Genomic DNA, 27,242 nt, shown 5'->3' on the forward strand with positions numbered 1-27,242 from the left:
CACTCCAGGAGATAAGGTACTCGTACTGTTGCCCACGTCGAGCTCCAAATTAATCGCCAAGTGGCAAGGACCCTTTGAGGTCACACGGCGAGTCGGGGACATCGACTATGAGGTGAGGTGAACGGACGGGGGGGGGGGGGGCGCTACAGATCTACCACCTCAATCTGCTTAAACTCTGGAATGAGGAGGTCCCCGTGGCATTGGTGTCGGTACACACCAGACAAGACTTGACAGCTTTGTATTTTCTCCCAGTGCAGGAATCACACTCCACATCTCGAGGTCCAGCGTAACAGTGAGCAGGAGAAGCAGCTTAGAGTTCAGTCTTCTTCAGTTTCTCCACCACTTCAGCCAGAGTGTTGTTTCTGCGTAGAACAGACCTTGGAGTGAAAGTCACTCTGCACTGGGGGCAGCTGTAGACACCCTTCACATCCTCCTGATCCCAGCAGCCATTAATACACACCTTACAGAAATTGTGTCCACAGGGAATAGTCACAGGATCCTTCAGGAGAGCCAGACACACTGGACAACTGAACTGTTCTTGATGTACTGAAATACTGGCCTCTGCCATTTTTCTATAGTAGAGGGAGAGAGAGAAGTCTGCATATCTCTGAGATTTCTAAGTTTCGTTTACTCTGAAATGAACTTGCTGGTTCTGCATGTTGTGTGTCACAGAGAGAGTGGATGTGGTTTTTTTGTAATGTGTAACTATAATTTGTAATGTGACCTGGTGTATGTCAGCAAATTGCTATTCATTGTAATGAGATTTGAAACAGTGTGTGAGTGTGTATTTCCTACAGGAAGTATAGACTTGAACAATTTGCCAGTGGTAGTTGAAGTGAACAATGAATGCATGTGTCTCTCAAACACACACACACACACAGAGAGAGAGAGAGAGAGAGAGAGAGAGAGAGAGAGACAGACAGAGCTTTCCTGAGTGAACGTCCTGATTCTTTGCATTTTATAATGTGTAAGAGAGAGTGGGTGTGAGAGAGTGAGTTCAGACTTTAAGAAAAAGTGAAGCTGCACAAGATAGTTTTGTGTAAAGGAACTTCTCTGTGATTACAAGAGTGAGGATAATTGAAATAACTCCCAGGTGTGTTACCTGTTTCCAGTAAGGTGCACACACATTATTAACCAGGGTTGCCAGGTTTCAGCAACTTTCCAGTCCAAACACACACACACACACACACACACACACACACACACACACACAAAATATGTGAGATTGGAAAAAGAGAGAAATATTTTCTATTTTATTTTGAGCCTTTTTATATAAAACAAGGTCAAGGTGCGTACACATTTCCAATATATGGACACCACCCACTCAAAAATCCCCCTTCTTTGGTCTTTCCAATATACCTTACAATAAAAATGGTTCTGTACATAATATACACACTGCAGAGAGTACTTTTAAACTATCCCAATTGGAGTAAAGAAATGCAAACGTGGAAACCTTGTGATTAACTGTCCTGTCCACTGCTCCACATCCACTGAAAATGTTTAAAGAGTGAGTATGGGGCACTGTGATTCCTAAGTGGACCCCTGTTAGCACTGGTTGCAGTTCTCACTTTTGACCATTACATGCAATAATAATTCTATGTTGCTGCCTACACTTGTCCACTCAGACTGAAGCATGTGTAATGCGGTGACTCACCCTGTGCTGGAGTCAAACCCAGGCCTATATTGGAAAAGAAACACATTCCCAAGAGAGGCTAAAACTGAAACAGGAACTCAGCATAAAAGATCTGTGGCCTGACACTCATCCTTCAGCAAACACATAAACAAAAAAAGAGATGGGCTCATAAAAACAAAAGCCATAGAGGAACTAAAAGTATAATCAGGAAGGTTTCTTAAATCTTAAATGAATTGTAAACTTGGGAATACCAGGCAAAAAAAGCAAAACCAAAAAAAAACAAAACTCTGACTGGAGCTCTGACTACAGGAAACTAACCAGAAAACAAAAGAAAATACTCAAGACGTCAAGCAGGTGGCTCGGTTCTAGTTCTAGTACAGATTCTTGCTGCTGCATTTTGAACTAACTGACGCTTGTTTATGCACTTATTGGACCATCCAGACATTAAGGCTGTAATACTGTGTTGAGAGTGGTGGGATACTGAAGCGCTGGAACAGGCGGCTTCAATACTATGGTACCTTTGATTTAAGCTTTTCAGCTTTCAAAGCTTCACAATTGTCTCAGTCTGACACACACACGTGCGCACACACACAAACATGGTATGCAGAGAAGCTCTCCCTTTGTTCTCTCCTCTCCACCCTTTTACCTGCTCCCCATCATTGGGGAAACAAACACACACAGCACATTAATTACCCACAGGTGTGATCACTTTGCCACTTACCTTCCTTGGCTTTGCTTTCCATTCACAAACCAGTGCTCGATCGCACCCCTACTGCCACATACCTCCACTGCCCAACTCAGGCCGGGAAGCTGCCCTGCCTGCAGCTGAGAAAAAAACCTCCCCCAACAGGAGAGGTAGTCCACCACCATCTGTGTCCCCAGCCTGTGGACCACCTTGAACTCAAAGGGCTGCAGAGCGAGATACCAACAGGTGAGCCACACATTGGCATCCTTCATACGGTGGAGCCACTGGAGGGGAGCATGAGCCAAGCAGAGGGTGAAAGGGCATCCCCTCAGGTAGTACCAAAGGATGAGGACCACCCACTTGATGGCCAAGCACACTTTCTCAATGGTGCTGTACTTAGTCTCCGACACAGAGAGCTTGCAGCTTGTGTACAGCACCAGGCATTCCACCCCCTCCACCATCTGGGACAAAACAGCCGCCAGCCCTCTGTCCAATGCAACTGTCTGCAAAATAAAAGGGAGAGAGAAGTCAGGGGAGTGTAAAAGTGGCCCACCACACAGTGCAGCTTTTACCTGGGTGAAGACCTGTTGGCATGACTCCATCCACTGGACCAGATCTGGTGCTCCCTTTTTAGTGAGATCAGTCAGTGGGCTGGTGACATCCGAGTAATTAGGCATAAATCTACGATAGTAGCCAGCCAACCTCAGGAACTGTCTCACCCCCTTTTTGGTCTTGGGCCTCAGGTAGGTTGCAATTGCTGCTGTCTTGTCAATTTGGGGATGCAACTGTCCATGCTGCAAGTGGAAGTCCAGATACCATACTTCCACCCATCCAATCGCACACTTCTTTGGATTAGCCATGAGTCTTGTGTGCCTCAGCAACCCTAGCAGGGCCTTGAGGTGTTTGATTTGCCATGGCCAATGATTACTGTATATAATAATGTCATTGAGGTAGGCCACGGCATAGGTGGCATGTGGGCAGAAGATTTTGTCCATGAGCTGTTGAAATGTTCTGGAAGCCCTGAATAATCCAAATGGAAGAGTGATGAATTGGTGTAAGCCAAAAGTTTGTTCTTTCTCAGGATAGGGGAATCAAGGGGATCTGCCGATGTCTCTTTGTCAGATCCAGTTTCAAATAAAAACAAGCCGTGCCTAACTGATTGAGCAGTTCATCAATGTGAGGTATTGCATATGCATCAAATTTAGACACCATATTGACCTTGCAATAGTCCACACAGAACTGAACCAAACTAAATCAGAACTACCGGGCTGCTCCAGTCACTGTGCAACTCCTTAATTATCCCCATCTTGAGCATGGCCTTTAGTTCATCATGAACTATCATTTTTTTTGTGTTTGGATAAGTGGTAGGGGCAGCTACGCACCACCAACCCTATGAGAGTCTTGATGTGGTGTTCTATGAGGTGAGTGCAACTGCGGAGAGGCAAGAACATGTCTGAAAACTCCATTTGCAATCTGGCAACCTCAGTGACTTGGACCAGCGAGCAGTGGTCTCCAAAGGGGACTGGGGTGGATCGTGCGGCGGATTTTGTTTTTACTTCTGGCCCCAGCTCCTCACTCTATAAAACTACCACTGCTAATGCCATAGGGGCCCCCTTATTCCATGGTTTGAGCAGATTTAGGCGGTATATCTGCCATGCCCCACCTCTATCCATTCACTTCACTTCATAGTTGACGTCCCCAACCCACCATGTGACCTCAAAGAGGCCTTGCCACTTGGTGAACAATTTAGCACTCGACGTGGGCAATAATACAAGAACCTTATCCCCAGGTGTGAATTCTCTAAGGCATGTCCCCCTGTTGTACAGCTGGGACTGACATTATTGAGTCTGCTACAAATTGGCTGAGTGTGTGGAGTTTTGCACACAGGTTGAGAACATATTGAATTTCATTCTTACTGTCAGAAGGCCTTTCCTCACAATTTTTATGGATGACATCTAGGACGCCCTGAGGCTTGTGCCCATATAGTAATTCAAATGAGGAAAACCCCATGGAGACTTGTGGGACTTCTTGTACCACAACAAGGGTTCAAGCCATTTATCCAAATTGCGAGTGTTTTTGTGCACAAACTTATGAATTAAGTTCTTAAGTGTGTGGATAAATCACTCAACCAAGCCATCTGTTTGTGGATGATAAACACTTGTGCAGATTGCACAAGTACACAAGTGCAATAAATCATAGATTTTGTGAAGTGTGCATGACATAAATGTTGTGCCCTGATCAGTCAAGATTTCTTTCAGAATCCTGACTCGGGAGATAACTTTAAACGATGCTTCTATGATGCTGCATGTGGAAATGTTATGCAGCGGCACTGCTTCCAGATATCGCATTGCATAGTCCACCAGGACTAAAATAAAGCGATGCCTTCATGCAGTCCAACCTAATGGCCTGACAAGATCCATAGCGATTCTTTCGAAGGGGGTTTCAATTAGGGGAAGAGGGCACAATGGTGCTTTTGGAGTGACCGGTATATTTACCGGTTGGCACTCGCAGCATGCCACACACCACCTGTGGAAATCCCCATGAATCCCTGGCCAGTAGAACCAGTCCATGAGTCAGGTTAGTGTTTTGTCTTGCCCCAGGTGACTGGCCATTGGGTTATAATGAGCCACATCAAAAAGGAGTTCCTTCCCACTTTTAGGAATCAATAACTGTGTTATTCACTCTCTGGTTTGAGTGTCCTGCATCACTTGATACAACCTACCTTTAATTATAGAAAAGTATGGGTGGGAGAGTGCAACATTTGGCTGGAAGTTCTGACCATCGATTACTCCCACTTGGTTGAACATGTGCCACAGAGATTTGCCTCGTACCTGCTGCAAAGGGAAATCCATTAGGGAATCCCTGAGAGAATGGGAAGGGCCAGTGCACTCCCCACTCTCCGTGTCATTATGATGCGGAGCTGATGTAGACAGTTTTGGGATGGCTTCCCCCAACAACATCACACCGAGATCTCCCCTTGATTTGCTATGGCAGGACCCACCCACCAGCACTTGCTCTATTAGGCTCTTAAACCCCAGCCAATCTGTCCCCAGAATTACTGGGTGGGTGAAGCGTGGGCTAACTGCTGCCTCAACACTATAATTTGTTCCCTGAAATAGGATTTTTACCAGTATCTGTGGGTAATCATGAACATCCCTGTGCACACACTGAACCTTCACTAGATGTGCTGTACCCAATGCCTTGCCTTGAACCAAGCTTTGTTGAATCAACATTTAATTGGGGAAGCCATGGCCTAATGGTTAGAGAAGCAACTTTGGGACCAAAAGGTCACTGGTTTGATTACCTAGACCAGCAGGAATGGCTGAAGTGCCCTTGAGCAAGACACCTAACCCCCAACTGCAGGCTGCTCTGGGTATGTTGTATGTTGCTCTGGCTAAGAGCATCTGCTAAATGTCCATAATGTAATGTAATGTAATGTAATGATTGCAGCCTGAATCCACCAAAGCATGATGTGTAACCCCTTGGATGCTCACTAGTATGAGGTATGTTCCAGCGTGATCGGGGTGGTTTCTGGCATGTTGGGGTTCAGGACCACTGCCCCCACCCCATTGCATGGAACTGGTCCTGGAAGTGTCTAGGTTCCTCACAACACCAGCACACCAGCCCAGGCCTCACCTCTGCACTGCTTGGGTGAGGATCGCTCACCTGAAGGGAAAACACAAAAGCATAAGGGAAGAGGGGGAAGGGGAACGACGGGCTCAGGTAGCTGGCTGTAGGGGAATTGGTCCCCACTTCCATGGTATCTAGAGGGGATGGGAGGGATGGAATGAACAGGAGGAGGGGCAGGATGAGAATGAGAGAGAAAGAGAGAGAGAGAGAGAGAGAGAGAAGAGGTAGGATGTCTGCCTGCCACTGGAACTACTGCCAGATGGTCCTCTGCCAACTCAATTGCTCGATCAGCACTTTGGTACCTTCTGGTTGTTTTTAAACTGCTTTATAAATAAAGCTGGATTGGATTGGATCCAGGGATGTCAGTTGGTGGCACTGGACCCTCTCCATGGTCCCCCTTGGCAGCTGAGCAATGAACTGCTCCAGTGCCATCGCATTGATGGCCCCCTCAATGTTGTGGTCCTCTGTCCCCAACCACTGCCAGCGGGCATCTTGCAGCTGCTGGTTGTAGGCAAACAGCTAGCCAACTTCCTCCAGTGTCAAAGCATGGAAGGGCTAATGGTGTTGCTTGAGGGTGTGGCCAATTTGCTGCAGGACAGCACACTTCAAGTCCCCATAGTCCAACCTGTTGTCAGCAGGCAGTTGCTGGGCCTTAAGCTGGACTTCACCGGTGATGAGCAGCAATAGGCAAGCCACTTGCTGCTTGTCTGGCTATCCCCACACCTCTGCGGCTTGCTCGAAGAGTGCTCTGAAGGCCTTGAGGTCATCGTGCGGCCCCATTTTCACAAGAGTGATGTGGGGGAAGCCCACTGACTCTGTGGCTGTCGCATGTGATGAGATGCAGGATTGCCTGGCAGTCCTCTTGCTGGGCCTGCAGCAGGGCCTTGAAGTGCTACTCCTGCTCATTGCACATCATAACCCGCACCTGGTGCTGGTTCTGCTTGGTGGCAATGAGGGCATGGACAAGCTCCTTGAACGGGGAGGACTCCATGATGGCAGGTCACTTTGGCATATCCGGGTAATGGCACCAGTGTAGTACTCTTTTGGGAGTGGTGGGATACTGAAGCGCTGGAACAGGTGGGTTCAGTACTATGGCACCTTTTATTTAAGTTATTCAGCTTTCAAAGATTCACAATTGTCTCACAGTGCACACACAAACACGGCATGCAGGGAAGCACTCCCCTTGTTCTCTCCTCTCCACCCTTTCATCAGCTCCCCTTCACTGGGAAAACACACTCAGCACATTAATTACCCACAGGTGCGATCACTTTGCCATTCATCTTCCCTGGCTTTGCACTCCATTCACAAACTGGCACTTGACTGTGTCCCCACTGCCACAAAGGCATCATAATACAACCCCGATTCCAAAAAAGTTGGGACAAAGTACAAATTGTAAATAAAAACGGAATGCAATAATTTACAAATCTCAAAAACTGATATTGTATTCACAATAGAACATAGACAACATATCAAATGTCGAAAGTGAGACTTTTTGAAATTTCATGCCAAATATTGGCTCATTTGAAATTTCATGACAGCAACACATCTCAAAAAAGTTGGGACAGGGGCAATATGAGGCTGGAAAAGTTAAAGGGACAAAAAAGGAACAGCTGGAGGACCAAATTGCAACTCATTAGGTCAATTGGCAATAGGTCATTAACATGACTGGGTATAAAAAGAGCATCTTGGAGTGGCAGCGGCTCTCAGAAGTAAAGATGGGAAGAGGATCACCAATCCCCCTAATTCTGTGCCGACAAATAGTGGAGCAATATCAGAAAGGAGTTCGACAGTGTAAAATTGCAAAGAGTTTGAACATATCATCATCTACAATGCATAATATCATCAAAAGATTCAGAGAAGCTGGAAGAATCTCTGTGCGTAAGGGTCAAGGCCGGAAAACCATACTGGGTGCCCGTGATCTTCGGGCCCTTAGACAGCACTGCATCACATACAGGCATGCTTCTGTATTGGAAATCACAAAATGGGCTCAGGAGTATTTCCAGAGAACATTATCTTTGAACACAATTCACCGTGCCATCCGCCGTTGCCAGCTAAAACTTGATAGTTCAAAGAAGAAGCCGTATCTAAACATGATCCAGAAGCGCAGGCGTCTTCTCTGGGCCAAGGCTCATTTAAAATGGACTGTGGCAAAGTGGAAAACTGTTCTGTGGTCAGACGAATCAAAATTTAAAGTTCTTTATGGAAATCAGGGACGCCGTGTCATTCGGACTAAAGAGGAGAAGGACGACCCAAGTTGTTATCAGTGCTCGGTTCAGAAGCCTGCATCTCTGATGGTATGGGGTTGCATTAGTGCGTGTGGCATGGACAGCTTACACATCTGGAAAGACACCATCAATGCTGAAAGGTATATCCAGGTTCTAGAGCAACATATGCTCCCATCCAGACGACGTCTCTTTCAGGGAAGACCTTGCATTTTCCAACATGACAATGCCAAACCACATACTGCATCAATTACAGCATCATGGCTGTGTAGAAGAAGGGTCCGGGTACTGAACTGGCCAGCCTGCAGTCCAGATCTTTCACCCATAGAAAACATTTGCCGCATGATAAAACGGAAGATACGACAAAAAAGACCTAAGACAGTTGAGCAACTAGAATCCTACATTATACAAGAATGGGTTAACATTCCTATCCCTAAACTTGAGCAACTTGTCTCCTCAGTTCCCAGACGTTTACAGACTGTTGTAAAGAGAAAAGGGGATGTCTCACAGTGGGAAACATGGCCTTGTCCCAACTTTTTTGAGATGTGTTGTTGTCATGAAATTTAAAATCACCTAATTTTTCTCTTTAAATGATACATTTTCTCAGTTTAAACATTTGATATGTCATCTATGTTCTATTCTGAATAAAATATGGAATTTTGAAACTTCCACATCATTGCATTCCATTTTTATTTACAATTTGTACTTTGTCCCAACTTTTTTGGAATCGGGGTTGTAGTAATCCAACCTAGAGGTAACAAAAGCATGAACTAGTTTTTCTGTATCATGTAGTGGCATTATGTTTCTTATCTTAGCAATATTTCTGAGAAGAAATAAAGCTATCTGGGTAATGCTATCGATATGAGTTTCAAATGAAAGATTGGAATTAATAATCACACTGAGGTCTTTTACTGTTGCATGTGAAGAAACAGAAAGGCCATCCAGAGTTACTGTGTAATCAGAAAACCTACTTCTAGCTGCATGTGGTCCTCGTACAAGTACTTCAGTCTTGTCAGAGTTAAGCAGAAGGTAGTTAATAAGCATCTAGTGTCTAATGTGCTTTACACATTCCTCAATTTTATTAAGCTGGTGTCTCTCATCTGGCTTTGCAGAAACATACACCTGTGTGTCATCAGCATAACAGTCGAAGGTAATACCATGCTTACGAATAATATCACCCAGAGGTGACATATATTAAGAAAAATCAGTGAGCCTAAGACAGAATCTTGTGGAACACCAAAATTTACCTCAATATGTATAGAAAAATCACCATTTACATCAATAAACCGATAGTCAGTTAAAGAAGGCAAGGCAAGGCAAGTTTATTTATATAGCGCATTTCATACACAGTGGCAGTTCAATGTGCTTTACAGAGGTAAAAGCAAAACAGTAAACAATAGCAAATAAAATTACATAAAATAAAGGGGGAAGACCTGAACATGGCCATTCCCTTCACTCTCACAACCTTTTCTAGTCTCCAGTATTGTTTCTGGTTGAGAGTACACCATGCACGTTTGGCTGCTGCTTCTCACCAGACTTTTTCTTTTTTCTTTTTTTTCCTTTTGTTTTTCTTTTTTGCGTTTGTGTAGTTTGATGTTTGTTTTTTGTGTGAGTGTTTTTTTCTGTTGGTTATGGCATAGTTCTGGACCCAGTTTTGGTGTCAGTTTCCTTCAGGCCTTGGTCTGCCGTAGGTGATGCCTGGGCTCATCACTGTGGACTGCAGTGAGCTTGTGTGAAAGTTTCCCTAATGTGGGTGGAGTACAGAATTACAGCAGACAGTTGCTAGTGTTCAAAGACATGTTGATTATAGTAGCTTTTCAGCTTTGTAACAGGCACTCTAGGACGGACACACACACACACACACACACAGAGTCATATTCTGGTCCCAACCAGCACTCCTCTGCTGTCCTACTCCTCTTATGCTCCATCATCACTGCAAGAAACACACACACACATTAATTGATGACAGGTGTAGCGACTTGGCCACTCACCTTCCCTGACCCCACCCTCCTTCCACAAACTGACGCTTGGCCACGCCCCCGCTGCCACAGTTTCTTGCTCTTTTAACATTGGGGTTGTCCAGTGCACCGTGCGGCAGTGCTTTTGTGCTTGGAGTGGTGTTCCGAGCAATGTTGCCTGGTGGCATCGCATTGGCTGTGCAGGTGGTTTGGGACATACCAGTGCTCTGTGCAGCGGTGCTTCTGTGCTTGCTTTGTGGATCCATGGTGTGGTGTTCTGAGTGATGTTGCCTGGCAGCATCACGGCGGCTGTGCAGGTGATGTGGGATTTATCTTCGTGTGCCTGGTGGGACTGTGGTAGCTACTCCATTGGAATTACATCCTGATCCTCTTTTGGTGGACTTTTTTTTTTCTTTTTCCTGAATTGTAAAGCGTCCTTGGGTGTGAGAAAGGCACTACATAAATTGAAATTATTATTATTATTATTATTATTATTATTATTATTATTATTATTATTATTAGTTTATCCAGGAGAATGGAATTATCAATGGTGTCAATGGCTGCACTAAGGTCAAGCAATACAAGCAGGGAGACACAGCTCTTATCAGATGCAGGTCATTTACTACTTTAACTAATGCTGTCTCTGTGCCATGATGAGGTCTAAATCCTGATTGATGCATTTCATGGATATTATTCCTATGTAGATATGACCATAACTGCTGTGCCACAGCTTTTTCTAGGATCTTAGATATCTTGAAGATAAAGGGGGGACTTGATATTGGTCTGTAGTTGGACAGCTGAGAGTGGTCCAGGTTAGGTTTTTTAATTAGGGGTTTGATAACTGCTAGTTTAAATGATTTGGGTACATAACCAGTGCTATGAGAAGAACTGATTTCTTTTAGAAGAGGCTCAATTGCTTCTGGTATTTTCTGTTTGAAGAGTTGTGGTCAAGCTGCTTAAACAACAGCTCAAAAGAGCTGAGATCTGGTGACAGCACAGGCTACTCCTTTACAGATATAAGACCAGTTGACTCCATCTTCTCTAAATATTTCTTGCATAGTTTGGAGCTGTGCTTTGAATTATTATCCTGTTATAGGAGGAACTTGGCTCCAATCAAGCACCATCCACAGGGTATGGTACAGCATGGCAAAATGGACTGATAGGCTTCCTTTTACTTTTTATCACATATAGATCACCCAGTTTAACACCGTCAAAGCACCCCAGCCCATTACTTTTCCTCTACCATGCTTGACAGATGACATCAAGCACTCCTCTGGCAACTTTTCATTTTTTTCTGCATCTCATAAATGTCCTTCTTTGTGTTCCAACCATTGTGTAGCAGGTAGAGGATGGTGTCTTCCACACCAACACCTGCCCGGTACGCAAACTGCAGACAGTCCTGGGCATGTTGTACCTGGGGTCTGAGGAGGCTGAGGAAGAGCTGCTCCGATGTCTTCATCAGATGTGAAGTGAGTGCCACCGGTTGGAAGTTGTTCAGCTCACTGGGCCGATTCTTTTTGGGAACTGGAACGATACATGATGTCTTCCAGAGGGTTGGCACTCTCCCCAGCTGCAGGCTGAGGTTGAAGATGCGTTGGAGTGGTTCACCCAGTTCAGCAGTGCAGGTCTTCAGTAGTCGTGGACACACCTTGTCTGGGGTTGCTGCTTTCCTGGGGTGAAGCTTCCTCAGTTGACCTCTGACCTGGTATGGTAACCCTTCTTATTTTTTTTCTTTTGCTAAACTCAAACATTTTGTCCTCTATAGCAGAAACCTTCACACTACAGCCTGTAAAAAAGAGAGGTGAGCATAGCTTACATCACAGTTAAAAATATGTCTTAATTTTTTTTAAGATTTTTGGTACTAGCACTGACCACTAGGGGGCAGACGGATAACATAAATACACTTGTTTTAATATCACAGTGGTACATTTATCAGCCTTTCCCAGGAATTCTAGGTGTGAAGTGAGCACACACCCTGGATGCAAACACTCATTCACACACAGGGGCAATTTACACTTTCTAATCCACTGACAGACATGTTTTTGGGAGGTGGGGAGAAACCCACATGGACATTTGGAGAACATGCCAAACTGTGCACAGACAGTAACCCGATCTTAAAATCAGAAATCCTGGAGGTGTGCGACAGCAACCCTACTGCTGCACCACCATGCCACCTGACTTCGACATCAAGTCTTTAAAATGTAATTCACAGACATACACTCACTGGCGGGGCGGCACGGTGGTGTAGTGGTTAGCGCTGTCGCCTTACAGCAAGAAGGTCCGGGTTCGAGCCCCGTGGCCGGCGAGGGCCTTTCTGTGTGGAGTTTGCATGTTGCCCGCGTGGGTTTCCTCCAGGTGCTCTGGTTTCCCCCACAGTCCAAAGACATGCAGGTTAGGTTAACTGGGGACTCTAAATTGAGCGTAGGTGTGAATGTGAGTGTGAATGGTTGTCTGTGTCTATGTGTCAGCCCTGTGATGACCTGGCGACTTGTCCAGGGTGTACCCCGCCTTTCACCCGTAATCAGCTGGGATAGGCTCCAGCTTGCCTGCGACCCTGTAGAACAGGATAAAGTGGCTAGAGATGATGAGATGAGACACTAACTGGCCACTTTATTAGGAACACCCATACACCCACCTGCAGTTTTCTAATCAGCCGATCCCTTGACAGCAGCACGATGCATAAAATCATGCAGATACAAATCAAAAGCTTCAGTTAATATTTACAATGTTCAAACATCAGAATGGGAAAAATTGTGATCCAAAGTGTGACTTTGGCTGTAACAGCATGTCCTGGGGTGTTTTAATCCCCTTATACCACACAAATTTACCAATGATTACAGTTTGACTTCTTAAAGAACACAGCATCTTGACTTTTACTTCACTTTTTATCTGTTTATTGCTACATTTAATGTTTTGGAACACCTGCCAAACAAGATAGTTCCTGTTCCTATCATTTATGTTACAGCAGGTATAAACTGGTGCTTTATATAAATAAAGTTTATTACTGTACATCACTGAACGGCTGGATTCTGGATCCCGATTGGTCAGAACATGTGGATTAATTTCTGTAACAGCATCTCTGATAGTCGCACAGCTGCAAATCGCTGGTTTATATTGATATTAATTACCTCTTTCTAATATGGTGTCATTATAGCAGAGCTCCAGAATTAAGAGAATATGGTAAAGCATCGACTTGCTGTATGATGGCTTTTGAGACCGTATGACAGCCGTACATATGAACTACATCCAAGTCCCACCACAGGGAACCTGATCATAAGTGCAAGGAAGCGTATGTCATAAACACTTGACCACCAGAGAACAAAATTTGTATGTTTATTTTCATAAGATAGATGGGTTTTTATCCAGTGCTTATTTCTAATTTGCTTGTAAAAAAAATGTTTGATTATTTACACATTTTATGGAAAATATTAATGGCAATTTCATATAAAACAAGTTAAAACTGTTTTATTAGTCCACTCGCTTGTTGGACAGTTGATCGTTGGACCCAGACGACTTTTTGACATCAAGTTTGAAATATAAAGATCGCAGCTCAAATCCTTGGAGCTCAGACGCTGCATTCAGTGGAGGAGGATGTTTTCCAGTAGGTTTTTTTTCCCCTGAAGGTTTTTATCCTTCAGGTTTTTCACAGCGGGGAATGTACAGTATCTTTACATTGCTTTTTTACCTGAACGATTTCTTTCTCTGCAATTTGTGTAAACATAATTATTCTACAGTTCAATAGCAAGGATGAGCATCTTTCCTTAGTTGTAGATAATCTAAACCTACTGTACCACAGCTCGATATCCATTATTTCTTATGTGCGATAATATTGGATGGTAACTCTACAGTAGTGCTGTAAAGTGAAAGTGCTGGTTCACTGCTGTCCCCCAGGCACCCAGCAGAGTCACACCATAATAAATGCAGTGGTGCTGTTTCTGGCGCATGGAATGCAGCGTCAAAGAGTAGAATAAACATGTATCGTAACTGTGATGTGTATCTCATTATTGGTCTCACTGTCACAGTGACTTATTGTGGTGAAAAACACGACATGACACAATTCATGGTTCTATTCTATTCTATTCTATTCTATTCTATAATATTATTCTATTCAGGTTGATTTTGTGTCCTTGCAAATATTTTGCTCATAAACTCATCAGGGGTGGCACGGTGGTGTAGTGGTTAGCGCTGTCGCCTCACAGCAAGAAGGTCCTGGGTTCGAGCCCCGGGGCCGGCGAGGGCCTTTCTGTGCGGAGTTTGCATGTTCTCCCCGTGTCCGCGTGGGTTTCCTCCGGGTGCTCCGGTTTCCCCCACAGTCCAAAGACATGCAGGTTAGGTTAACTGGTGACTCTAAATTGAGCGTAGGTGTGAATGTGAGTGTGAATGGTTGTCTGTGTCTATGTGTCAGCCCTGTGATGACCTGGCGACTTGTCCAGGGTGTACCCCGCCTTTCACCCATAGTCAGCTGGGATAGGCTCCAGCTCGCCTGCGACCCTGTAGAACAGGATAAAGCGGCTACAGATAATGAGATGAGATGAGATAAACTCATCAGGAGCTCTGCTTTTAGACAGTGACTAAATATCTATATTAGTAATATGTTATTACATTATTACATTGTACTGTAGTAACAGATCATTCACATGGTTGTATATGGTGGACACGCTACTGATAATAAACAGAATAAAAGTTGCATGTGATCGTTGCTATGGAGAAGTGAAGGTTCTTCTAAGGACATGGTTTTCTGAGATTTATGGAAGGAGTCTCCAGTGTCAGCGCTTCATAACAGTTGTTAAATTATAACAGCTTTTACAACAAAAAGAGGGGGTAACCTCAGTCTAGCACAACCAACATCAAACAGCAAATGGACTCATAGATCATTTACCTATCTGCTGGCTTCTATGTGGAACGATCTCCCCGCAGAACTGAAACATCTGAACTCTCTAATTGAGTTAAAAGTGCCATAAAGAAAACGAATCTTACAAGTGGCACATTGTACAAATGTAATATTTGTGATCAATAGGGTTAAATTGCATTTAGTTATATTCTTGACTGAATGATATTTAAGTTTTTTAAAAGTGAATAATTAAGTTATTCCACGAAATCGAGTCGTCCATGAGCTGATAGCCGATGAGGCGCGTAGCACTGAGTTGGTTATAATCCATGTATGACAAGATTGAGTGGAATAACTGTTTTATTCTATCCACATTCACTGCATCTTGAGAAACAGAGCATTTTTATTCATTATTTATTTTAACTTTGATAAATAAAAACTTTATACAAAACAATCAACAAAATCATTTCTGCTTAGAATGTAAACAAACCGGCAAAATGACAGGAACGATTTTGTGAAAAATGTGATAATTATAATAATTCTTGAAAAAAAAGATATGTTCTTATCATCAAACACTTTTATTCCATATTTTGTTGCTTTTTTTATTTTTTGCCATTTTGCTTTCAAGTAGTTTTTATTTCATCCTCGATTGGTTCAGCAACACACTCTGCCATTTTAATCATCATGGTATATGAGCTGATATCCTAGTAGTAGAGTAGCCAATCAGAGCGCACAATGTGGATAGAAAAATGATATATATATATTTCATATTTACTTATAATAGTAGTTTGATGCTTGCTTGCTCATTTTTTTATTTAGATCTTTTGTTAGTTTGAATGTATTTGTTACGAGTCTTTGACTCATTGTACATCCATTCATTATCTGTAGCCGCTTTATCCTGTTCTACAGGGTCGCAGGCGAGCTGGAGCCTATCCCAGCTGACTACGGGTGAAAGGCGGGGTTCACCCTGGACAAGTCGCCAGGTCATCACAGGGCTGACACATAGACACAGACAACCATTCACACTCACATTCACACCTACGCTCAATTTAGAGTCACCAGTTAACCTAACCTGCATGTCTTTGGACTGTGGGGGAAACCGGAGCACCCGGAGGAAACCCACGCGGACACGGAGAGAACATGCAAACTCCACACAGAAAGGTCCCTGTTGGCTGCTGCGCTCAAACCCAGGACCTTCTTGCTGTGAGGCGACAGCGCTAACCACTACACCACCGTGCCGCCCTTATTGTACATCTCATCTCATCTCATTATCTCTAGCCGCTTTATCCTTTTACAGGGTCGCAGGCGAGCTGGAGCCTATCCCAGCTGTCTACAGGTGAAAGGCGGGGTTCACCCTGGACAAGTCGCCAGGTCATCACAGGGCTGACACATAGACACAGACAACCATTCACACTCACATTCACACCTACGCTCAATTTAGAGTCACCAGTTAACCTAACCTGCATGTCTTTGGACTGTGGGGGAAACCGGAGCACCCGGAGGAAACCCACGCGGACACGGGGAGAACATGCAAACTCCGCACAGAAAGGTCCCTGTTGGCTGCTGCGCTCAAACCCAGGACCTTCTTGCTGTGAGGCGACAGCGCTAACCACTACACCACCGTGCCGCCCTTATTGTACATATCAAAGATAAATAAAGCCATGACTGATTGTCAGAGGAAATACTGCAAGTTTAAGTTTTCTGACATGTTAGTAGTAGTAGGTGTTGTCGTTGTTGATGATGATGATTTCTTTTTATTTGTTTTTTTATTTGGACTTTTGAAAAGATCTAAGGACCTCCATCTGGCAACCCTTGAAGTACCAGAAGATTCAATCTGGCAACCCTGTCCGTTCACATGTACGGGACAACAGCTTCTCCTGAGAAGTTTGTGTGCGGGTTCTCCACGTTCCTGTCCAGCAGAACCCTCTTACTGCAGGACTTTCACGCTTACGCAATGGGACCCTGTTTATATCCGGGCCTTTGTGTGCTTTTCTTACAGAATATCGGCTAGTGTCGGGGGTTTAAGAGTGAAACAGGGTGTTGGTGGTGTGCTGGTGGTGGTTTTTTTTTTTTCCTTTCTTCACCCCCTCACCTCCTCTCCCCTCAGCACACAGTTTTGGAGTTGGAGGGCCAAGATGGCCGCTGATCCCATGCAGGTAGGAAAAGTTTTGCATGTTGTTTACAAACACTTTATAGCTCATGTGGTGCTGTTTTGAAAGTTGTCGGGACCGTGTACACTCCTAATTCCTCTTTAGTGTGTGTGTGTGTGTGTGTGTGCAGTGATTGTTCACTCCGTTACGTCCTAAAAGTGACACAACGCCGTGATTCCAGTGTTCCAGATGTTGTCCTTTGATGTTTTGAGGATGTTGGGAGTTTAAAGTGTTACACTGTTACATTGCTCCGTTACTTTTCCCTTTGAAGTTGTGGTTGTGTTCTGACTGCAGTAAACATGGAGCTGCTTCCAACTGACTCACAGCCTTTTGTGGTGGTTTTTCTTTTCACTGAACATCACGCTGTATTTGTGTTGTTCCTGTTAAATGTTAATGTTTCTGTTTCTGTTCCTGTAACTGGGTTTTTGGTTGTTTTTTGTTGTTGTTGTTGTTAATGTTTTTTCTTTTCAATGTAACAACATGATACTGAATATCAGTCCTGGTGTACACATTGGACTGAAATGCTGTACTGGTACCGGATCAGATTTGGCAGCTTTTCATCCCTGGTTCTTACCATCTACCTTAAATATTTTTTTTTTAAAGCTACACTATAGACTATGATCATGTTTCTGATTAAATAGTCTACTTATTGTGGGCCGTTCTTCAGCAGAGAGGCCAAAATTATGAAATTATTAAGATTGCTTTAACTTGTCAGCTCAGTGATATTGCTCAAGTATGGACTCCGAGGCAAAATGGACCGAACACCATCTTTAAAACTCATCACAACCTCAATTATAGCAATGTCGCTTAAGATAAATCTTGGTTTGAATTTTAAGAAATGAAAGTTCGGTTTCCTTTCTGACATAATTCCGTTTCTGACTTTTTTCTTTCCTCATAAAAGATTTTATGTTCAGAGTTAAACATATGCAACTAAAAAAGTTACCACATTTTGCTGTGAATGTAATTCCGTTACCGAAGAACTACCCTTATCAACTCACAGCGTCTCTTTTCTGAAGTTAAAGCGAGACGTCTTTTCGATTTCATAAAATCGGTGAAATTTAGTTCCGTCTGAAATGTGGTGATTGTGATATCTGTTTATTTCTGTAATATCTGTCAAACTATCAGGCCATTCTGTGGCTGGGAAGTTATTTAATTTGAGGGGATTAAAGCAAATAATGTGCATGAAATCGCTCGCTTGGCGCAGTCAAGCAGACAGAGGAAGTCCGTGTGCGCATGCGCAGGTTTACCTCCTTCTTCTTCTTCTTCTTCTTCTTTTGGGTTTTACGGCAGCTGGCATCCACAGTGTCGCATTACTGCCATCTACTACTACTGGTTTACCTTTGAGCGTGCACTGACAGTTCCATCATTCTGTCGCTAAACGAACAGCTGATCACACCGAGGTGCTCGCTGAGCGCCCATATTTATTAGTTTGGTCCCGCGTTTCCTTTCCTTCGTATATAACATAACGTCTTTTCTTCTCGCTTTCTTTCCGTTACTGTAGTCGCTCTTTCACGTTTCATTCGCACACTCACGTCCTCCATTTTTCTCTCCTGTTTCAAATTTGTATCCCACAATGCCTTGCGTGAACGGGGAAAGCCCACCACATGATGCATGACGTAGTATCTTGTATTGGGTCATGGTGAAGCAGGAAAAAATAGCAGAGAATTTAGGGCCACGTGGTCATAAATTCATTAATTGTTCTATTTTTTTAAAAAACTAATAAAATTGGAAGTCTGTGATTCGAATTCAGTAGCTTTCGGTCACTAAACAAAAATAATTGGGTGTCGGGGAAAATTCTTTTTATGACCTACACTTGAAAAATCTAAAAGGCAGTCTACCTTTAATAAAACCAAAAAAAATCAAAGTTGATCATGTTTCCCTGAACAACTCCTCTGTACTGAAGATGTTGGCAATCGTAAAGTTCCAGCAGCTTTCCCTCAGACTGTCCCAGAGTGCTGAGACTGGAGACTCCTTCCATAAAAACGTTGAGTAAACATCTCCTCAGATGAGAAAACGATCATCACTGGTACACTGCTGTCACAGAAAATTAATCAACACATGAACATTTCCAATGTTTGAGCTGCAATTTCATTTTTTTTTTGTAACATTCTAACTCTGAAGTGTGAGTGTTCTTGCTTTACGTTGTGTGTTTGAACTTGGACTCGATTCCAATTGACTCACAGCCTTTTGTTTTTGTGTTGCTTTTTCCTTCTTTTCACTGGACATTATGCTGTTTTTTTTTACTGTTCCTGTTAATGTTTCTGTTCCTGTTAGTGACAGGGATATACAGTAGCTGTGTGTTTTATGAGTTTGCTTAGAAATGTGTTTAAAATGTTTTATACCTGACCTGACAAGGTGCATGTAGTGTCACTTTAACTCAGTTTTAAAGTACAGAAATGTGCTGAGTTTCCCAAAAGCATTGTAGCACAAAGATCATTGTTAAATGGTAGCGAGAGCAGCACAGTGAACACTCCCTCTCCTAGTTAAGATGCTCTTAGGCCCTGTCCACACGGCAACGGATTCAGGTGACTCCGATACAATTGCTTATCGTTTAGGCCTGGCGTCCACACGGCACCGGCGTTTTGGGTGCCCAAAACGCAATCTTTTTGAGAACGGGTTCCAGAGTGGAAAGATCTGGCAACGTTGCCGTTGCGAAGTCGTCTGGATGAGTAGAACACATTTGTTTACGATGATGTCACAACCACATGACTGTGAGTGCTTCACGCCGGGTAGAAGTGTAACGAACTCGATGCGAGTTGTCAACAAATCCTATAACTTGGTTCATGAAACGCGCTTACAAAATATTTTCACTGTGAATATTTATTGTGTAATGGTGCAAAGTGAGAGAGAGAGAGAGAGAGAGAGAGACTCTGCCCTTAGGGCAGAGTCAATCCCGCCAGCAAAAATAGGGAAAAAAAGGAGCGATCTCACCTCTTCAGATGTTGGTTTTCTTCCTACAATACATTCCTCAAAAAGGGCGTAGAGGAGCAAATTAATCCATCAACGTGTAGCATTCAATTTATTCCGGACCATTAAAGATGCCGCCTTCCGCGTAGAATCATACGTCATCCTCGCCGCCATATTGGATAGGTCAAAGTGGAGAATAAAGATTCATGTGCTGCGTTTAACTGTACCAACAGGTTTACCGTCCAAACGAGATCACATGGGATTACCTTTCACAGGTGAGAAACAACAAATTAATCCATCAACGTGTAGCATTCAATTTATTCCGGACAATTAAAGACGCCGCCTTCCGCATAGAATCATACGTCATCCTCGCCGCCATATTGGATTGGTCAAAGCAGAGAATAAAGATTAGCTGCGTTTAACTGTACCAACAGGTTTACCGTCCAAACGAGATCACATGGGATTACCTTTCACAGGTGAGACTGGAAAAATACTTTTCATTGCATTTGGTCATTATAATGTAATTTTACGAACAGATTTTCCTGACTTTGTGGCTAATATGAAGTCTCGCGCATAATAGTTTATGCGCATGCGTCCTTACTTCTTCTATTCTTCTGGTGTCTCCGAAGGGACCGTCTTACAGCGCCCCTAGAGGTGTGGCATGTGTATTGCATCGTTTTCAGCAAGCGTTGCGTTGCCATATGGACCTGATATTTTACTGATCGTTGCCCATTTGGACGCGATATATTTTTAAATAACATCTCGTTGCCATTGTCGTGTGGATGTAGCCTTAGTGTTAAGAGGCTTTTGGGAAACCCACCAGTGATATTTAACGGTATACTATGATTCACATTTCCAGGTCAAAGATACATTAAGTACATCGTAGCAGGTGGAAATATCTTGAATATCATGGTGTATTTAGCATTTCCTGTTAAGACAATAATAAACCAAGTCCCTGATTTATGAAACCATTTTTACTAACTTCAGGCTTGTTCATTTTCAGGCAGTTAGTTTTTGTCATTTTATGCATTTATGTATCCAAACGATCACAATAATTTACCAAAAGAACAAGAAAATTTAAAGCTTAATTAAAAATGTAAAAAGCATCTCAAAACAGGCTGAGTAATCTTTATTTACAGTCAAGCCGGAAAATCTGCACACCCCTTTCTTCTCCATGTTTTATTACGTTACAGACTTATTCTACAATAGATTGAGTTCATTTTTTGTCACAAAATTCTACACAAAATAGCCCATAATGACAAAGTGAAAGCAGATTTTTAGACATTTGTGCTCATTTATTAAAAATCAAAATGTAAAATATCATATGTACACAAGTGTGCACACCCTTTGATATGACACCCAAAAGTGAGCTGAGGTGCATTTTTTTTCCACTCATACTGCTTGAGATGTTTCTACAACTTAACTGAAGTCCACCTGTGGTAAATTCAATTGATTGGACATGATTGGGGATTGCCAACACCTGCCTATATAACGTCCCACAGTTGACAGTGCATATCAGAGCAAACTCCAAGCCATGGGGTCAAAGGAATTATCTGCAGACCTCAGAAACAGGATTGTGTCAAGGCATAGATCTGGAGAAGGGTACAAAAAAATTGCTGCAATTTTACAGGTCCCAAAGAGCACAGTGACTGGCCACCATCATTCGTAAATGGAAGACGTTTGGAACCACTAAGACCTTGCAAAGATATTCCTAGACCTGGCCGCCCGGCCAAACTGAGCGATCGGGGAAGACAGGCCTTGGCCAGGGAGGTGAACAGGAACCTGAGGGTCACTCTGACAGAGCTCCAGCGTATCCTTGTGGAGATGGAAGAACCTTTCAGAAGATCAACCATCCAGGCAGCACTCCACAAACCGGGCCTTTATGACAGAGTGGCCAGACAGAAGCCGCTCCTTAGTAAAAGGCACATGACCGCCTGCTTGGAGTTTGCCAAAGGGCACCTAGAGGACACTCAAACCATGAGAAACAAGAATCTCTGGTCTGATGAAACCAAAATTGAACTTTTTGGCCTGAATATCAAGCGCCACATCTGAAGGAAACCAGGCATCGCTCATCACCTGGCTAATGCCATCCCTACATTGAAGCATGGCGCTGGCAGCATCATGATGTGGGGATGTTTTTCAGCAGCAGGAACATGGCAACTAGTCATGATAGAGGGAAAGATGAGTGCAGCTAAGTAGACCAAGATCCTTTTTTTTTTTTTTAAAGATTTTTTTGGGGCTTTTTTCACCTTTATTATTGGATAGGACAGTGTAGAGACAGGAAATGAGCGGGACAGAGAGACGGGGAGGGATCGGGAAATGACCTCGGGCCGGAATCGAACCCGGGTCCCCGGATTTATGGTATGGCGCCTTATCCACCTGAGCCATGACGCCCCCAAGATCCTTGAAGAAAACCTGCTCCAGAGCACTCTGGACCTCAGACTGGGATGAAGGTTTACCTTCCAACATGACAACAACCCAAAGCACAACAGCCAAGAGAACAAAGGAGTGGCTTCAGAGAAAGTCTGTGAATGTCCTTGAGTGGCCCGGCCAGAGCCCAGGCCTGAATCCAACGGAACATCTGTGGAAGGAGCTGAAAATGGCTGTGTACTGATGCTCCCCATCCAACCTGATAGAGCTGGCAAGGATATGCCAAGAGGAATGGGCAAAAATGTCCAGAAACAAGTGTGCCAAGCTTGTAGCTTCTTTCCCAAGACGCCTTGAAGCTGTAATTGCTGCCAAAGGTGCACCAACTAAGTATTAGGCTAAGGGTGTGTACAGATATGTAATCCCTGAATAACCAATTTTTGTCAGTAAAATAAAATTGCATATTTTCTAAAAACCTGTTTTCACTTCGTAATTATTGGCAATTGTGTGTAGATGTTTGAGGCAAAAAAAAAAAGAACTCAATCTGTTGTAGAATAAGTCTGTAATGTAATAAAACGTGGAGAAGGGGAAAGGGGTGTGCAGACTTTCCGGCTTGACTGTATAATAATCTCATAACAGGATGTCTTATGGTGTAGACATATTTACCAATTTCAAAATATTTTCACTTGCCAAAACAACATTTTTTATAATTTTGAGCACAAATCAGGAACTTGGAGATCCGTGAGACTGCTGATGAATCAGTATCACCGCATGTTTCTACGTTTCTCTCTCCTTTATTCTCCAGTTTCATTAGTTTCTCATTTGCCGCACGTGTCTCTGTTTGCGATGCTAAAGCAGCAGTCGTCACTTCTGTCAGGATTCCTTAATCTTGCGTTTGTGTGTAAAAGTGTTTGCTGGATGAACAACACACAATCTGCCCGAGCTTTAAAATCGTAATAAACACTTTGGGTACGTACTAATAGCAAAGTTTTATATCCTGTTATCATGCTTTATGATCGTGTTACAGTATTACAGTAAAGATATGGCATCGCTGCTATAATTATGGCACTGTCTTGTTGTGGCGCATTAGAAGATGCAATCCTTTTGTGACTAGCACAGATTTTGTCTCATGAGTTGCCTGAGAGATATTTTTACGTATCCATACTTGCACTATTATGTACGGCAGCCGCGAGAGGCCCTTCATATAATCTTTTTTTATTCACCTTGTTATCCTGAGATAACGACATAATTAATTCAGGATCTCGAGAAAACAACACCGTTATTCTGTGATCTCGAGAAAACAAAACAATTATTTCTTGATCTCAGCTGGATCACTGCCTTATTAGGTGATCGATTATTCCAGACATTCTAATGACCAAAGTTGCGTCTATACAGAATGAGAAATAGCCCCAAAGTCAGCATATCACAAGTCTCTTGGCGCACCTGAATGAACCATTTCTCAGCTGTTTACTCGAGATCATGAAATAATTGTTTTGTTTTCTCGAGATCTCGAAATAACGGTTTTGTTTTCTCGAGATCTCGAATTAGTTGTGTTGTTTTCTCGAGATCCTGAATTAATTATGTCGTTATCTCAGGATAACAAGGTGAATAAAAAAAAAGGCTTATATGAAGGGCCTCTCTCAGCTTCCGTAATTATGAGTTTATTTATCCTATTATACACTGATCTGCCATAAAATTAAAACCGCTGACAGGTAAAGCAAATAATTAACAGTTATTCCACAAAATCGAGTCGTACATGAGCTGATAGCTGACAATGCGCGTAGCACTGAGTTGGCTATAAGCCATGTATGACGAGATTGAGTGGAATAACTGTTTTATTCTATCCACATTCACTGGATTTTGAGAAACAGAGCATTTTTATTTTTTGCAAATTTGATAAATAAAAACTTTATACAAAATGTCCGACAAAATCATTTCCACTTAGAATGCAAACAAACCGCCGAAATGACAGGAGCAATTTGTGAAAAATGCGATAATAGTAATAGTAATAATTTTTGAATTAAAAAAAAGATATGTTCTTACCATCAAATACTTTTATTCCATGTTGTGTTGCTTTTTTTGTTGTATTTTTGGGGGTTTTGTTTTCGAGTAGAATTTTTTTTTTTTAATTTCATCCTCAGTTCGTTCAGCAACGCACTCCGCCATTTTGTTTTTCTCTACTCTCAGTATATTACCTGATAGTCTAGTAGTAGAGTAGCCAATCAGAGCATGCGATTGCTCATATCCAATGAATGTGGATAGAATAACATTGATTATTTCATGACAATGGCATCTGTCAAGGGGTGGGATATATTAGGCAGAAAGAGAACAGTGACTACGTTTACATGCACGTCCAAATCGAGCTGCTGTCGGTAATCGAGCAAAGGGTCCCAGCAGGGGTGCCAGAGAAATCCAATCCTACATGCACAAGTGAAATCGGGCTATTGTGCAAGGTGCATTGTGCACCCGAGCCACACGTGGCGCTACACGCCCCATCGTGTTGGTACACTTCCGGTTGTCGTCATGAAGAAGAGCTATAGTGTTGCCAGATACTGCTGACGTTTTCCAGCCCAAAACATGTTCAAATCCGCTAAAATGCACTTAAAACCCCCAATCTGGCAACACTAGAGTTCCGTGTTCAAGCTGTTAGGCTTGCTCTAACAGACTATGGCTACAAACTGTCCGGCGCAGACCACTGTTTTGTAAGACAACTTATTTTGCACAATAATATTTTTCTAAAGTCCATTTTTTGCTTACAAAAAATTTTTTTTTTGCTTACAATTTAACTTATGTCTTAATAAACACACAAAAAGTTCAATTGTTTTGTTTTTATTGACATTCTTCAGATGTTGGACATATATATACACACACACACACAAATACAGTGACTTGTTTATGTACACAATTCACAGCTATGCAACAGCTGTACAGATGTATTTGGTGATACAGTAAGTGAGCTAAAGTTTAACAGTGCAAACAATGCCACAAAAAGAAAAGATTCATTTCGTTGTCATGCCGACCGAGGCTGTTGTGTTTCCCGCTTGTGGTCTCGTCACTCGTCACTTCCGGAAGTAGCTCGACAACTAGCTCGATAGGGTATACATGCACAAAGTAGCTCGGCAGAAATCGCATAAACTAGGTCATGTAGCTCGATTCCGAGAAATCAAGTTCGGTTCAATTTCAGCCGAATTAAGGTGTATACATGGCATTTTGAACTTCGATTTCAGTCGAGCAACGGCAGAAATTCGATTCTCTCTATGTGCATGTAAACGTAGTGAGTGAGTTCTTGAAGTTGATCTATTGGAAGCAGGAAAAATGGGCGAGCGTAAGGATCTGAGTGATTTCGACAAATTGACAAAATGGTGAGATGACTGGGTCTGAGCTCTCCAAAATGGCACATCCTGTGGGGTGTTCCTGGTATGCAGGGGTTAGTAACGAACAAAAGTAGTCCAAGGACCTGAAGGACAATCGGTGAACCGGGTGTCATGGGAGTATTGTAGCACAAACTGCTAAAAAAGCTAAAGCTGACACCTTTCTGTTCTAGCCAGCATTAACTTTTTCAGCAGTTTGTGCTCCACTAGCTCTTCTATGGGATTGGACCATATGCACTAGCCTTCATGCCCCATGCGAATCAATGAGCCTTCGACACCCATGACCGTGTCGCCAGTTCACCGGTTGTCCTTCCTTGGTCCACTTTTGTTTGGTACTAACCACTGCATACCGGAAACACCCCACAAGACGTGGCATTTTGGAGATGATCAGACCCAGTGATCTCGCCATCACAATTTGTCGAAATCGCTCGGATCCTTACTCTCGCCCATTTTTCCTGCTTCCAGCGCATCAACTTCAAGAACTCACTGTTCTCTTGCTGCTTAATATACCCCACCCCTCCACAGGTGCCATTGTCATGAGATAATCGATGATATTCTATCCACATTCACTGGATATGAGCAGTCACACACTCTGATTGGCCGCTCTATTACTAGGATATTAGCTCGTATACCATGAGTAGAGAAAAACAAAATGGCGGAGCGTGTTGCTGAAGCAACCGAAGACGAAATAAAACCTCTAATCGAAAACAAAACCCCAAAAAATACAAAAAAAAGGCAATGAAATATGGAATGAAAGTATTTGATGGTAAGAACGGTATCTTTTTTTTGTTTTTCAGGAATTATTATTATTATAGCCTTTTTCACAAATTGCTCCTGTCAGTTTGCCAGTTTGTTTACATTCTAAGCAGAAATGATTTTGTCGGACGTTTTGTATGAAGTTTTTATTTATCAAATTCGCAAAAAATAAAAATAAAAAAATGCTGTTTCTCAAAATCCAGTGAATGTGGATAGAATAAAACAGTTATTCCACTCAGTCTTGTCGTACACGGCTTATAGACAACTCGTGCTATGCGCCTTGATTTCGTGGAATAATTGTTGAATATAACATTAAAGTTAATTTCCTTTGATCCTGACTTGCTCTCCTGTTCGGATCAACTCTTCTGTGCCGAGTTTCCTAAAAGCATCGTAACATAAAGGTCATCGTTAAATGGTAGAGCGAGCAGCACAATGAACACTCTCTCTCTCTCTCCTAGTTAAGATGCTCTTAAGGCCTCTGCATGCTCTTGCGACAAGGCTTTCGCAGATAGCTTTTCGCAGACAGTTGTAATTTATCGTTGAGCGGGGAGTAATAGGCGTGAGCGATGTTATTCACCGCCACAACGCAAGGGGGCGCGAAGTCGCTAGGAGTAGTTGGTGGGTGTGGTTAGTGGAGTGTTTATCCTCCGGTTACTTATAATGACTAGAACTTTTTTTTTTATAATGACTAGAACTGGAGTCGTATAGATGTACGTACTTCCTCACTTCCTCAAT

The 27,242-nt window shown here is 43.0% G+C and overlaps 1 protein-coding gene across 2 annotated transcripts in view; it reads left to right on the top strand.

Annotated features, from left to right (window-relative positions):
• Positions 1–16,813: 16,813 nt before the first annotated feature.
• The window catches only part of pkn2a (protein kinase N2a), a 71,629-nt gene continuing 61,200 nt past the window's right edge, over positions 16,814–27,242 (top strand). For both annotated transcript variants that reach the window (XM_060897865.1, XM_060897864.1), the window contains exon 1: positions 16,814–17,112. Coding sequence is in view for 1 of the 2 variants with exons in the window: in XM_060897864.1 (XP_060753847.1) it covers positions 17,092–17,112 (21 nt within the window). In the remaining variant the exon portion in view is untranslated. The remainder of the gene's footprint in view (positions 17,113–27,242) is intronic.

The sequence above is a fragment of the Neoarius graeffei genome, chromosome 17 (assembly GCF_027579695.1).
Source record: "Neoarius graeffei isolate fNeoGra1 chromosome 17, fNeoGra1.pri, whole genome shotgun sequence".
NCBI lineage: Eukaryota > Metazoa > Chordata > Actinopteri > Siluriformes > Ariidae > Neoarius > Neoarius graeffei.